This window comes from Eucyclogobius newberryi, unplaced genomic scaffold (genome assembly GCF_026437365.1).
Source record: "Eucyclogobius newberryi isolate DKJ021-1_F unplaced genomic scaffold, fEucNew1.0.hap1 SCAF_1, whole genome shotgun sequence".
In the NCBI taxonomy this organism is placed as follows: domain Eukaryota; kingdom Metazoa; phylum Chordata; class Actinopteri; order Gobiiformes; family Gobiidae; genus Eucyclogobius; species Eucyclogobius newberryi.
Genome location: NW_027315723.1, coordinates 30,264,615 through 30,278,513, shown reverse-complemented (window position 1 = coordinate 30,278,513; position 13,899 = coordinate 30,264,615). Strand labels below are relative to the sequence as shown.

The following is a 13,899-nucleotide window of genomic DNA, read 5'->3' as shown; positions in this document are numbered from 1 at the left end:
CCAGAACAAAAGCATTTTCCAATATATCTTCATTTTTCCTGATTACAATGCACATTTTAATCTTTGAGTACACAATTTAGGAAACAAATATCGATTATTCTCTAATGTGGGTGTAGTGATTTCTCTTGAACGCTTGTAATAAAAATACAATTTACATTTATTCTGAAACTCCTTCATCAGAGTTCCTGTCCTTTTGCCACCCTTGCGGGGGTGTAATGGGGGGCTTCCTGCTTCCATGGGGGGGGGGGGCTTCCGATCAGCTGAGGTTAAGATGACACGGGATGACGACCTGCACTGTTTGTTTACAAAATCCTATGTCCCACGGTGAAAGTGTCTTCTGAATCTGATCATCTCTGGTTGGCTCAGGACTTCCGCCTCGCCACCATTAGGATAAATAATCAACCATATGACAAAATGTTGTTTATTTATAATTGTTAAACGTGCAACCACAATGTCATTAATAAATAATTATGAATCATTTTTTGTATTTACATAAAGAGTGTTAAAAAAAAATAATCTGCTCGAAGGAATGTCAATAAAGATTTGTCATTTTGAAGCAACATGGCGGCTTACATGATACCAGCAGCGTATGGACGCTTACTTAAAGTTCTATTAAATGACACCGCACATTCTTGTCTACAGTCTCGGCTCAAACCAGGTAACGACACAAAATCAAATCGTCGCGGTGCATGAAACAGATCTGTAGATATAGACGCATATATAAGGTAAAGGTTAGATGTTGAGTCTGCAAATGTTTATTAGCTGGTCTAACATCGAGCACGTTTTAGGCAACAGACATTGGCTCAAATCGCTTTATTGCTCGGATTCCTCTGCGGTCCTCGGGGTCCCCTTAAAGGACCACTATGAGCGTCTGGTTCAGAGCGGCTGTTTGCGGAAGGACGCGCAGCAGAGACGTGTGCTCCAACAACTGGCGCAGCTGCAGGAGTCTCTGCGCCAGAGTCCTGCACCAGAATCACAACATGATCAGAGAGACCACTCCACTGGGCTCCCTCACAAGGTACTGTTATAAAGAGGGCTTTTTAATCTTTCAGTTAAGCCTAGTTACACTCTTATTGCTGTTCTTATTGTTACATTTTAGCTGCAATTGTGAAGTTAGTACATTTGTCTTGGAGAGTAGACAATATAAACTTTTAGTTATATGATTATTGTCTGAAGAAACATCACAATTATTGACGATGACCAAACAACAGGGAAATTAGTGCTGGGCAACATGGTGATGAAAATGAAGTGGTGAGCACATTCAATCAGCCTTTAAAAAAAATTGAAAAATAAACGACCATATTGGGATTCACATGAGAAGAGCTCGGAGTAGAGCCGCTGCTCTTGTAGGATGATTTTGGACATTTATATGATTAACAAGTGATGATACAGTAAATACATTTGACAATATTCTGTTGTTACAGATTTATTTGCCTCATACCCTAGATAGAGATACTTTGAGTGTGAGAAGTAGTTGGGGGATACTTGAGATAAAAAGTTGCCTATGTACTTTCTGAATGATAAGGTAATGTTATATGACATAAACGGTCAGATAAACGCTTAGTGTTTTAGAGTGTAGATTTAATTGAAATTACATTTAGTTGTAAAATTATCATTATTTTTAGTATATTGTGACCTGAATAATCTGGATTATTGATTAACCAAATAATGACACCCCTGCTGTACATACTTCTCATGGGAATTATGTCAAGATGTTAATCTTTCTTCTATTGATTTTTGTTCTTCTAAAAAATGTCCTTGTTTTGGTAACTTGTGTTGACATCCATCCCATGACTGGCCCAGTGAGTCTACACTGTACTGTGGCCTTAATGCTGGTGACTATGAGCCTAGGTCAAATGGAGGGCAGGGGTCTGGGAACTGTATTGTACATGTGCGTTTGGGACCAGCGTAATGCAGGGGGCTGTTGTTTTTAGGTCAGGAGAGATGACTGTCCCGTATGTCACGTTGGGAGTTTTTCTGTCGCGTAGCTGGCACAAACACATAGGGTTAGGCAGAGATTTTGGAAAGCAGCAGAACAGACCTCCCGCTGGGCTCGTCCCGGCTCCCCTCTCACTCCCTCACCGTCCCATGCAGTAATGAGGAGATCCCTATTGTCTCTGCCACTCCTGTCCTTTTTGCTTTTGATTCAGTACTGTGACAAATACTTTGGTGTTAGGCTATCAACACCACCCCCTCCTCCCACTGCACCTTGTGTCTCTGTGTCGTCCATATACACAATGACTCCGAAGTGCAATTATTCTGAGTTTGAATCAGGTCATATCACTGTCCTCTGTGAAAGTGCCGCCATTGTCCTCACTAACTGACCAAGTTTGTGAGGAGGGTACACTTGACTTAATATTGACCCGACATAGCGTGGTCAGCCAACAATGGGCTATTGTTTCACAGGAGCCACTCCGCTCAAGTCAGGTTGGCATAGGGTGGTCCTGTACACTGTATATTTACCTCCAAACTAATCTCTCACACTCTCACAGATCTCTTCTATTCGAGTGCAATGAACATCTAGGCTGTTAGTAACTGTGTGTACAAAGTCACTACTGAGACAAAGTGGCTATGTCCCACATGTGAACTCTCCACTCATGTGCAAGTCTATCTGCTCGAGCAGGAGGTGACATAGGGCTACAGATCGCAGCTAGACAGCAGTTCATGAGGGACAGCCTTGTCCTTCTTCACTCTGCCATAGCAAAATGGCTACCAGCCACCACTGACAATTATCCCACAATAGCAGAGGGCAGCTTGGGAAGTCAGGGAGAAGTCACAGTCTGTTATGCCAAAGCAGACAGGAAAGACTTGTTGCTCCTCCAGTATGTCAGTCCGGGACAGTCATTGGAGGGACGAGACAGTGGAGAGGCTTGGACAGGGCACAGAGACAGAGGATGGCAAAACAAGTTTGTTTTTCATTTAGATTTCAATTGACTATTGTCTGCATTTACCAGAGTCAAGTGCTCCTTGTGCTGCAGGAAATAAGTGCTAGGACATTGAGTACTTATTTTATGAAATAAATTGTTTGAGGAAAACATTCATTAAATCTGACATTGGCCAAAACCTCTGCTGTGACCTCCATTTTATTTAATTCATTAATGCTTTTTAAACCTGACTTGAATCATGCCTTGTCATTTTAGATCTTAATATTAAATGATTTCTTTACAAATTCAAACACACAATGCTAAATATGTGTTTTCTTTCTGTATTTGTCATAGTTACTATTTAAATTGGTACCACTCAATTCATTCACATATGTTGTTTTTTTAACTTAATTTTAGTTTTGTGAGAAGGTTTTTGTTTTCACTGTGTCCTAACGAAGCCTTTGACATGTTTGGACTATTTAATATTCTGCACTTTGTAACCCAAGGCACTTTTTTGAAGCAGGGACCTTTTGATGATTGGAGGCAGGCAGGACAATGACTTTCAGCGGCACCTCAATGCAACAGTACCATATCACAATTAGCAGCTCTAAACGGGCCGCACAGACAAGTCCACTCCATCTCGAATAGAGCCTCATCCAGCCCTCTCCGTTTTGTCTGACAAATACCCCCATTGTTCCACTGATGATGCTTTTCTTTCGTGGGAACCCTGGCTTGTCTTGTTGATTAGATCCCCTTTGTCTTCGTCCCCTGCCGCGGGTTAGTCTGGAGAATGTGAAACCTTGCGCTGTAGTGGTGGCTTAATGCCTCGGCATACTCTATTTATTAAATCGTGATTTGGTCTTATATGGTAATGAATAAAACAACTAGGTTTATTTAGGTCAACTGTTTAGCATCTTGGGGTCGTAAATAAGGAATTAATCTATGCAGGGTCCCAGACTTAACTTAACAGTGTGAATAGTTGTTCTCTATAAATACTACATTAAAGAAGTTAACACTATAATAAGAATAACTTTACATATTTATTATCATTTTTAGGAGGAACCCACTGAGCTGCCTCAACGCCCCAAAGGCTTCTATATCTATGGAGATGTGGGTAAGAAAATGCATTAATAGCGGTGGCAAAATGGCAAAACTTTAAGCATTTACATTTACCAAAGTTATTTTTGATTAAGAATAAAACGGTAGTAGTAACAGTACTAGCTCAACAACTTGTACTAGCATTGGTAGTTCATGGTAGTTACATGTACATCCTTAATGGTTTAGTTGTCTTTCATTCATACATTTTTATTCCATTCTTAGAAAATAGGTTTGTGTTTTATAAATGTGTTTTGTCTCTTATTTCTTCCACAGGTTCAGGAAAAACCATGCTGATGGATTTGTTTTATTCCCATGTCCAAATGAAACAGAAAAAGAGAGTGCACTTCAATGACTTTATGTTGGACATCCACAGAAGTTAGTTTCCACATATGTTCCTCAGCAATAACCAAAACAATTACCACATGTGACTTTATTGAAGTTTAGTGACTCTAAATGTGGCGTCCATCCTATATTTATCTTGTGTTTGTCCTAAAGCCGCGGCGTTAATTGCCTAGTATTATCCTCGCAGGTGAAATTAGCGCTGTATTCATTATTGTCAGTGGGTTTGGGTTGGCCGCGCAGGTGTGCGTTAAGATGTGGCTGACGTTTGCGTGCGCTGCTTTTATAGGGATCCATCGAAGGAAACAAAGCCTGCCAAAAAGAGGGCTCGGGAAAATGTTCACCTATGACCCCATAGCTCCTGTCGCCATGGAGATTGGTGCCGAAACCTGCCTCCTGTGTTTCGATGAGTTTCAGGTGAGTTTGTGTGTGTATTAAGGTTTAAAACCTTAAAATATTTGAAAACATTATAGTAATAATTCATTTTTTATAAATTTACTTTACTTTAAATTGCGTTGCTTGTTTGTCTTAAAGTAAAAAAAAATTCTAGATTTCAGAAGAAATGGTAATGGAAGAATGACCTAACTCTTCCCCAGACCATTCAATTCTACAAAAATCTTTACAGGTCAAGTAAATAACAATTATTATTTTATGCTGATATTTTTAATTATTCATTTATAACCCAGTGTTTATGGTAAATGAATCTTTGTGTATGATCGTGGAAGAACCTGTGAAACTTTCCTGTTGCTGCTGTTGAAACATAGCTGGGGACACCTAGTGGTCAAGTACATTTACAGCAGTATAACATAACTGAATAACAGCATAATGTGTCTAAATCTATGTATTATTCTGTAATATAAAACCTTTTGCAATTATTATGCTTAGATGAGTCAGTGAATGCCCTCTGTTATGTGTTGATGCTCATACATTCAGCTGATTGGCCCCAAAGCCATTACTGCTGATCTACACGGGCTGTTTGAAAACTGAATATAGACGACTAAAAGGCACTTTGATTCATTAGTACAACAGATATTCACATCATTTCATCTTTTGGTTTTGCAGGAGAGCAGCACTAGCGAGACCCGTTCTATTCTTTGCTATTTAGTCATTCACTAGGACTAAGGGACCGGAGTCTGTATTATTAGTCAAACACGCACATCTTTTCGCAGCGCTGTTGTTCTTACTGATATCATTACTGTTAATACCGGGGAGGGCAGAGGTCACAGAAGGTGTGCTTGCTCTCCTTTGTGCCTCTCAATGCATCTGCAAGGATCAAGAGCTGCTGCTTTTATCCCTGCCGTCTTTCACATTATAAACCGGCCGCGCTGTTTGTGGCGTTCTCATTGATTTGTTTTGTTTTGCCGACGCGCCTTGCTTTGCTGTTTTCACTTGTCGACTGTTGCTACTGCTGGCTTGAATGGAGTGGGACATGTGTGTAGTTGTTTGTGATGCATAAATAAGAGGTTGCAAGGATTTAAGGGGGGGATGCTTGAGGGGGGGGCCGGCGCACCAATCAGCATCTTCCACCACTCAGCCATGCAAATAAGGCAGTGGGTATCAGTGCGTCCTAAAGTGAGTGGAGCTAGAAAGCGACTAGCGGCGGCGGGTCAGATCGGATCTTATCCTCTTAAATGCTAATGACATTTCTCCATTCTCTTCATTAGCGCCGTGCCATTATCAGTAATTTGTGCCCCCCGCTCCACCCCTCTCCCTTCCTTTTTTTGTGGCACACACACACACACACACACACACACACACACACACACACACACACGGCCTCCATCTGATGAATACTCGCCATTGAGAGGAGCCCAGAAGATGAGGCAGAAGATGAGTGAGAAGAAGCTGCTACAGCTGCATTGTCTCAGAGCGCTACCACAGCCTTGGCCAAAATCACTCGCAGGTTGTGTAAATAAATGGGCTATAGCATCAAAAGAGCTTTAATTTGGCTAGTAATTGGATGCTCATTTGAATATCGGCGTTGGCTGATGGGAGATTTTTGTCTTCGCACAAGTGCCACCTTTACCTTTTTTTCCAGACACCCCCCAATTTAATTTGGCAATCAGCGTGCCCCCTTTAGAATGTACCCAGGTTGCACGAACAAAAACAAACCAGGGTTCCTTAAAAGGTCAGTTTTAAATGATTCTTTTGATATGAAAATAAAATCCAGTGGTTGCCGGAAATAGGGGCCCCCTTTGTAGAGCGAGCGACTTGGCTTTTTTCTGTTTGATTCTCATTACGACAGCACCCTCTACTCATTCGATGCCCTCCAGTCACCTCTGCTCGAGAAAAATCAGGGCTTAAACACAAATGTTAATCAAGTATTGGCAGGGGCAGTGGGGCTAATATGCAAAAGCAGAAGACTCTCCAGAGGATAAAAAGAGGCGTATGCTGTGGGTTTGGCCGTCAGAAGTGCCTGTTGTACACACGAAGGAAGCTAAGAGGCAGAAAGAGGGAGAAGACGAGGACGAGAGGCGCTCATTCTTTTATTTGAGATGTCTTGATTTATTTAAATGCCCAAATGTTGTGTTAAATGAGAAGAGTTGTGTAGGATTTGGCGTTATGCATGACATGCTCTCATACTGTGAACAACGGAAGCTCAATTCTCAACAAACTAGGCTGAGCTCTTTTGGGATCTAACCGCATAGGTAGATAGATAGATACCGTAGATACATAGTTAGATATGGTCAGATAGATTTGTCACATACGTACAATGCTAAAGTCAGGCTACACTCCATATTCAAGGCGTTTGTCATATATCAAACTCGCCTGAAAGGTTGAAATGTTTAGACTTTTTGCCGAGAGATAAAACACAGAATGATGAATATGATCTATGATAGCTACGGGTTTACACAGTTCATCAATCTAATGACCTAAGAGGAGCAAGAAACTGGACTCCCAACTCGTGTTTCTGGCTTTAATGCTCGTGGGGAGGAAAAGTGTTTTGTGAGACGGGTCCCTCTGTAATCATATGGGTGCTAAATACAAACGTACCTGTCCTAAGTTGAGCAAGATAAATTGGATCAGTCCTCAAATCAACACAGATCTGTTTATGAGCTGGAGCTTGAAGGGCTTTCCAGAGTTTCCTAGTGTGCTTTCTTCTCACTGTTATTGGTGAAGATAAACAGTTATTCCCCTTTATAGTCATAATGTTGCGCTGATTGACAAGCCTAGTCATCACAAAGAGTTTAGCAGTGCGGTGGTCGGTAAGAAAATGCTCCCGTTATTCGAGTCTCTGAGTGAATTAATTACTGTAGTATTAATCTAATATGAAAGTACCACTGTTTATTCAATATGCTTTACCCCGAATAGCTTATATTATGCACTTCGATAACTAGGTACATTGCCCGACGCGCATGATTTCTCCTCTGCCAATGCTCCAAGAACAACGGAGGTGAAGGGGACACGAGAGAGCGGGAACAAAAGTGAGAGTCCTGTCTCTCTAAATGGAAAGGTCACAGCTCTTCATGTGTCAGCCGAGAGTCATGAGCGGCCTTGTTGCAGCGCTGCCGTCCGCTTTTGTTTAATGTAGATGATAGAGATGAAAAAGGCAGCAGACAGGCCTTTGTGTGGAGGTTTTATAACCTTGTAGCACTTGTATTAGCCTCGTCTATGTGGCTTTAAATGGCCATGGTCAACTTTGTATAGAGTTACACAAAACACTCCCATAATGTGGGGAGTATTTTTTTTAAAAACTACTTATTTTTGTAAATTCTACATTAGTGGTGTATTAATTTATTTTCTCTGAGGAACTGCTTGTAATCCATTAATTCGACAAAAAGTAATTGGTTAAATGTGTACAAAGTATAGAGGGCTGTGCAGTAGGTCAAACTCATAATTGTGATTTCAATTACTCTATTCAATTACAAGAGTGTTGAAATTGAAATTACAATTCATTACCTCCAGAATGATGTGGGCTCGTTCTGCCCTGCAAAGTCTTGTGTATTATACAGTAACTTAATAATAAATTATGTTTGTAGTTAGTAGGTCTGTAGTTTTTGACAGTTTAGAAGTTAAAATAATAAAATAATAAACCATTGAATATCAGGAATCAACCATGATTATTTATAGGAGATCTTCTACTGAAAGTGTTTTTCAGACTTCCTATAAGTGATCTGTTCTTTTCTTCTGTATCTACCTCTGTATCTACCTGCGTTGCACCAATGAAATTTCCCCATGTGGGACAATAAAGGAATATCTTATCTTATCTTATCTTATCTTATGGAAGATTTGCATGTTACTGTGAAACCAGATGTCGAAATCACAATATTGTATTTTCATTCTTCATGATGTTAAAGAGTTATATTATATGCTGATTTAAATGCATGTATAACTGTGCACAATTGAAATGAACAATAGTAAATACATTTGTATGTGATTTACATTTTTAGTCTCATACCACTCCCACATAGCCTCAAAGTACTTAAAATCCTTCATGTTCTGTTTTATTCCGTTAAAATCTTAAATCAACAAAGTATACAGTTATATTATATTGTCTGTTGTTTTTGTCTTTTCATTTCTCTTGTCTTTCTTGCTCTCTCTCTGTCACGCTCTTATATCCCAGGTCCCGAGCAGAAAGCCGCTTCATGACCATTTGCAGTCGTTGAAGTGGCTTCAGTCTGTAGTGCCTCATGTATGTGCGTGTTATGTGTGAATAGCCATGACCAGAGACATGAATGAGAGCACCTGAAGGACACTAATCAACACCAGCGTCAATGCTGTGTTTTGACCTTAGGCTCACACAAGCAGCATCTGGAGAAAGGAGATTTATGCAGCAAATCCTCATATTCTTGTGCTTCTGTTTGGTCGTGTCAGGTGACCGACGTCGCGGACGCCATGATCTTGAAGCAGCTCTTCCAGACATTGTTCACCACTGGAGTTGTGGTGGTGGCAACGTCCAACCGAGCGCCGGACGGTAGGTTAAAGAAGAATTAAAATGATGGAGAAACTCTAGTCTAAATACTTGTAATTTAAAGTACTGATTCCATTGTAGCACTCCTGGTTCATTTTTCCCCAGCAGCAAGGGTCAAATGCAAAGAAAGTGTACCTCAACAGTAAATTTACTTCTAAAAGATAATGAACAGTGTTAAGTTCACTCCCGCTGCTTCCTGTCCATACAACTAGATCCACTACTAATAAAAAGTCCTATACTTGCTTTACACCCACTTTTGTCACTCATGTAGAAAAGGATGTTGGGTGAATGGGCTGTGTGACATTTCTTGGGTGATTCATGCCACTGATAAGTTTAAGTCTAAACATCTAACGTCAAAAGGCCATTTACTCGTATATCAATTCAGTGTTGACATTTTACATTTTAGACTTCGGGTTGGGTAAATAAATGTGTCATCTGCATTCTTCAATACAAGCAGAGGGATGAATGAACGAACTGTAATCAATATCTGGGCCAAAATGTTGGTTAAAAGCAATATTTTGTCTTGGATGTGCAACAGGTCATAGCAGTGCACTATTTATGCTTTCTGCCTCCTTTTATTATAATACAATATCATGACACGTGTTGCCATAGTGTCAGCCGGACAGAGGCTTTAGTCATTTCGCCGGTGCATTTACTGCCAGTCGGAATGAGCTCGACGCTGATCACGACAGGTAAATGCACTGTTTGTCTGATGTGATGCCTCTGAGCCTCAAGTGGGAACAAAGTGTATGGCCATAAGATGCTTTTCCCAGACAAAAAGCCCGTGTCTGTTATAGCTTTTAAGAACAAAGCAGTAAACTTGAGTAGATGGGCTTCTCCGTATTAATTACTGGGTTAATGGAACGGTGAAAGCCATAAGGGCCGACCACACATGAAAGCCGTATGTTTTACATCTTTATTGATGTGGAGATGTGTTAAGGGAGTAAATCTAGAACTGGTTTTGTTTATTCTACTGATGGAGTTATATCAGATTGAAGAAGGTTAAAGGAATGAATAGGCGAGAGTGGGGCCATTTGTTAACAGGAGCTTGCATACATTACACTTTTATGGCTGTTCTTAATTGAACGATCGCCACAGCAGCAGCTTCTACAGGGATTACTCTCTATTGTTTGTCAGTTAAAAAGCGCTGTGTAAATCAAATGCATTATTATTATTAAATATTCCACAGTTGATTATAAAGGTGGGCCTGTATGGTGAGGCCTTCTTTTGTAATCATTTTACTAATGGACCCTGTTTTAGAAAGTGACATCTCAACGAATAACTCAATGTTTACAGCATATTAACAGTTGCCATGGGTTATCAGTGTTGTCATATCCCCAGTACAAACATCCATTACAGAAAGTGTGCGTGTCAGGTCCCGGTGTAGTAAACTAAAGCTAAAACATCAACAACAACCACTTGTTTAGCATTTCGCAGCTGGACAGAGCTTAAGTCCGCTGCCAGTGTGCCTTTGTCCTGTTTGTGTGTGAATCCCTTTCTGTTTTATCTGTCTATCAGGGATGCTACTTCAGATGTAATTTGTTCCAGCCGAGCTAATTGAAACCCCTATTCACTCGGCCGCTGTGGACATTGTCCACGCTGAAAAGGGACAGTCCTTTCTCTCGCCACCATTGTTTGGGAATGTAATGAATTTTATGTTGCTGCCGCTGCCGGTACAGAAATCCATTTTTCTAGCCCTGGTCCCGGTGCTTTTGTGGTGCCTTCCCCACCCATTTATCAGCTCATCAATAGACACTTTATGTGCCAATCTGCAACAGGGGAATGACATTATTAGGAGGCTAAACAGCAGCGCTAACACAGGCCCTTCCCTTCCTCTTTCAGATTTGTACAAAAACGGACTTCAGAGAGACACGTTTCTGCCTTTCATCGACGTGCTGAAGGTACAGACGGAGTCATGTCCCACTTCTTATTGTATTCACTTGTTTACAAAAACTCCAGCAACACAACCCACAGCCCCCCAGCCAGCCCGGCCCCCCCAGCCTACATGTACTGCGAGGCTGCGTAATATGAATGACAAACAAGTAGGTTCGACGCAAATGGACGTAGGTGCTGCGATTGCTTTGACCATTTGATGAAGAACGCATTCTTCCTGGCAACACATAATATGGTTCCAGAAATCATTTGGACAAAGTATTTGCAAATCCATGTTTGACACTGCTGTATTAAAGAGGAAAAGAATGTGAAATATTGCTAATTGCTTAATTGAATGCAGCATATGCGATAGTCATTGGGTTTTTTTTGTACAATTTTGTGGTTGTACACAGAACTCCGTGTGCCCCGCTCCGGTCTGTCCTTTGTAACTTTGGAGGTTTGATGTTTTCCTGCTCCTCGGATATACCCATCATAGTGTCACAAAGCCGTCTTTGATCATACCAGAGCACTGTAAAAGACTCTTACAAACTCGCAGAAAGGTAGGGATATAGGAGAGACGGCGAGCACAGGTAATATGAATGGAGTGACTGACCCATGCTGCCGCTTGCATTTCAAAAGTAAAGGCTTGAAAAGGAAGAGCAGAGGAGAGGAGAGAGGGAGAGAGGGAGAGAGGGAGAGAGGGAGAGAGAGAGAGAGAGAGAGAGAGAGAGAGGGAGAGAGAGAGAGAGGGAGAGAGAGAGAGGGAGCCATGCAGCTGTTTTACACAGGAAAAAAAATATAAATCTGCAAGTTAAACAGGTAGCACCATTATACTGATCATTCATGTGTTTATGGAGAGATAGAATGGTTAATAATTGCATCATAATTTGTAGTTTGCATTTTGGAGGGGCATTCTTCCATCTTTTATTAGACTTGACATGAAAGGCAGTCTTTGCAATGGATTTTTAAAAAGATTTCTGTTATTTTCACAATACACTTCACAAAATTGAGCTCATAGGCAGCACATGTAGTAACAAATACATACAATACAAAACATATCCAAAACTCACTGTACATTATTATCAGAATTCACTATTGTTTTTCCTTTTTTAAACTCCTCGAGACGGTGCAAATAATCATAATCCATATAATTAAGATCTAAACAGGTATTTCTTTATGTTGTCTGCTTTGAAGCGGAGCAAAGGATTTTTTTTTAGCTATATCTGCAACTGAGCAATACTTTTAAGCAAAGGAGCTTGTAATTATTGGGCCAGACCACTGACTTTCGACGATATGATATCACGATATATCTGTGGTGGTCACATTTCAGACACAGGAGACGGTTTAAGAGCCTGTTCCCGTGATAAAGATGAGCGCATCCTTTAGAGAAGCTGCTGAGGCGTGTCCCTCTCCAGGATCTGTCTGCTCGCTCACGGAACACCTGAAGAGGCTCTCCACGAATGACTTTGACAACAGCGAGGAAGGTCATCTGGGACATGGCTCGGGACGTATCCTGAGCCAGATCCATGGGTTTTTAGGATACCCGTGATAAAAGGGCAAAGTTAGTTTCACATTTACCTAAAGACAAGGATATTACATTTAGAGTTGGTTACTCGAAGAGACACAAAAAGCCTCTGGAGCTTCTGGCCCCAAACACTGGTCAATATATCAAAATGTAGGTGGTGTTGCAAACTATTTGTTTTTTTAAGATATCCACAATTTAATTATCAAGCATATTGTTTACAGTTTAAAAAAAAAATGAAAAAAGTAGATGTTGTAAACTTTCAAATAAGGTGGTGATAGTTCTGCACTTTTGTGATACATTTTACAGACATTTCACATTTGTCTGGTAATTAAACCTCAACAAATACATTTAGAGACATGTTTTAACCTGTTTTTGTTGGATTGACATATTGACCGTTTATCCTTACCGGAATACTCCAAAAAATAAATAATCCAGATATACATTTTTGTTAAAGGTTGAATGGACATTTTTCATTGGAGTCTTATTTCCTCGTGGCGTGGACTGACGCTTAGTCCTGCCACGTATCAATCATAAAACGCACCTACCGCTCACCTGCAGCCGCGTGTGGCTCGTCCCACATTTTCCGCGTGTTTAAGCGCATTGATCCATCATAATATAGTTCCCTCAGTGTACGGGACAAAATGAAGACGGAGAAAGACAGTTCGAGCTGACTCATAAGAGACGGAAATCAACGGGAGACGAGAGATGCGATGCGCTCCGTCGCGCTAATAAACAAGCTCACGTGTGTGTTGTATCAGTCCGCACAGGGGAGTGCGCATGCGCACTTCCACCTGAGTTCTCAAATCGCCGAAAAATCGTCCATTTCGCCTTTAAGGTCTCGGGTCAAATTCAGACACATTTTGGCCTCTTGTTTACATACGATTTGTGCATTTGACCTACCTACTCCTAACTACTCCCTAACAGTCTAAAAGGTGCCTTCGCTCATCATCCCCCTCTTTAGCACCTTCTTTACAAACTTGCAACCTCCCTTTCCCAGCCCAGCCCCGGCCCCCGCACCACCCTTTGCCCCCGCTAATCCCGGACTTCATCGTGCTCCTGAATGCCTGTTGTCCCTCTTGGCCTCCTCTCTTTCAGGCCACTGTGTTCGCCTTTGTCGGGACATCTGGTTTTGCTGGGATGGGGGTTTGGGCCCATTCTCCGCCGCAGTCGCCTCTGTAAAGTCAAAGCAGAGTTTTAGTGAGGTCACAGCGCTAACTAGCTCACCTCTAACGCCGCGAACCGTGGTGTATGACGGTGGAGGTTTGGCGTCCCGGTGCAGCTTTGACCGG

At 41.3% G+C, this 13,899-nt stretch overlaps 1 protein-coding gene across 1 annotated transcript in view; it reads left to right on the top strand.

Annotated features, from left to right (window-relative positions):
- The first annotated feature begins 542 nt into the window (after positions 1–542).
- Positions 543–13,899, top strand: part of afg1lb (AFG1 like ATPase b) — a 28,976-nt gene continuing 15,619 nt past the window's right edge. The window contains exons 1-7 of the mRNA XM_072443167.1: positions 543–658; positions 789–1,018; positions 3,921–3,978; positions 4,236–4,337; positions 4,591–4,718; positions 9,117–9,216; positions 11,056–11,114. Coding sequence (XP_072299268.1) covers positions 562–658; positions 789–1,018; positions 3,921–3,978; positions 4,236–4,337; positions 4,591–4,718; positions 9,117–9,216; positions 11,056–11,114 — 774 coding nt within the window. The 5' untranslated portion in view covers positions 543–561. The remainder of the gene's footprint in view (positions 659–788; positions 1,019–3,920; positions 3,979–4,235; positions 4,338–4,590; positions 4,719–9,116; positions 9,217–11,055; positions 11,115–13,899) is intronic.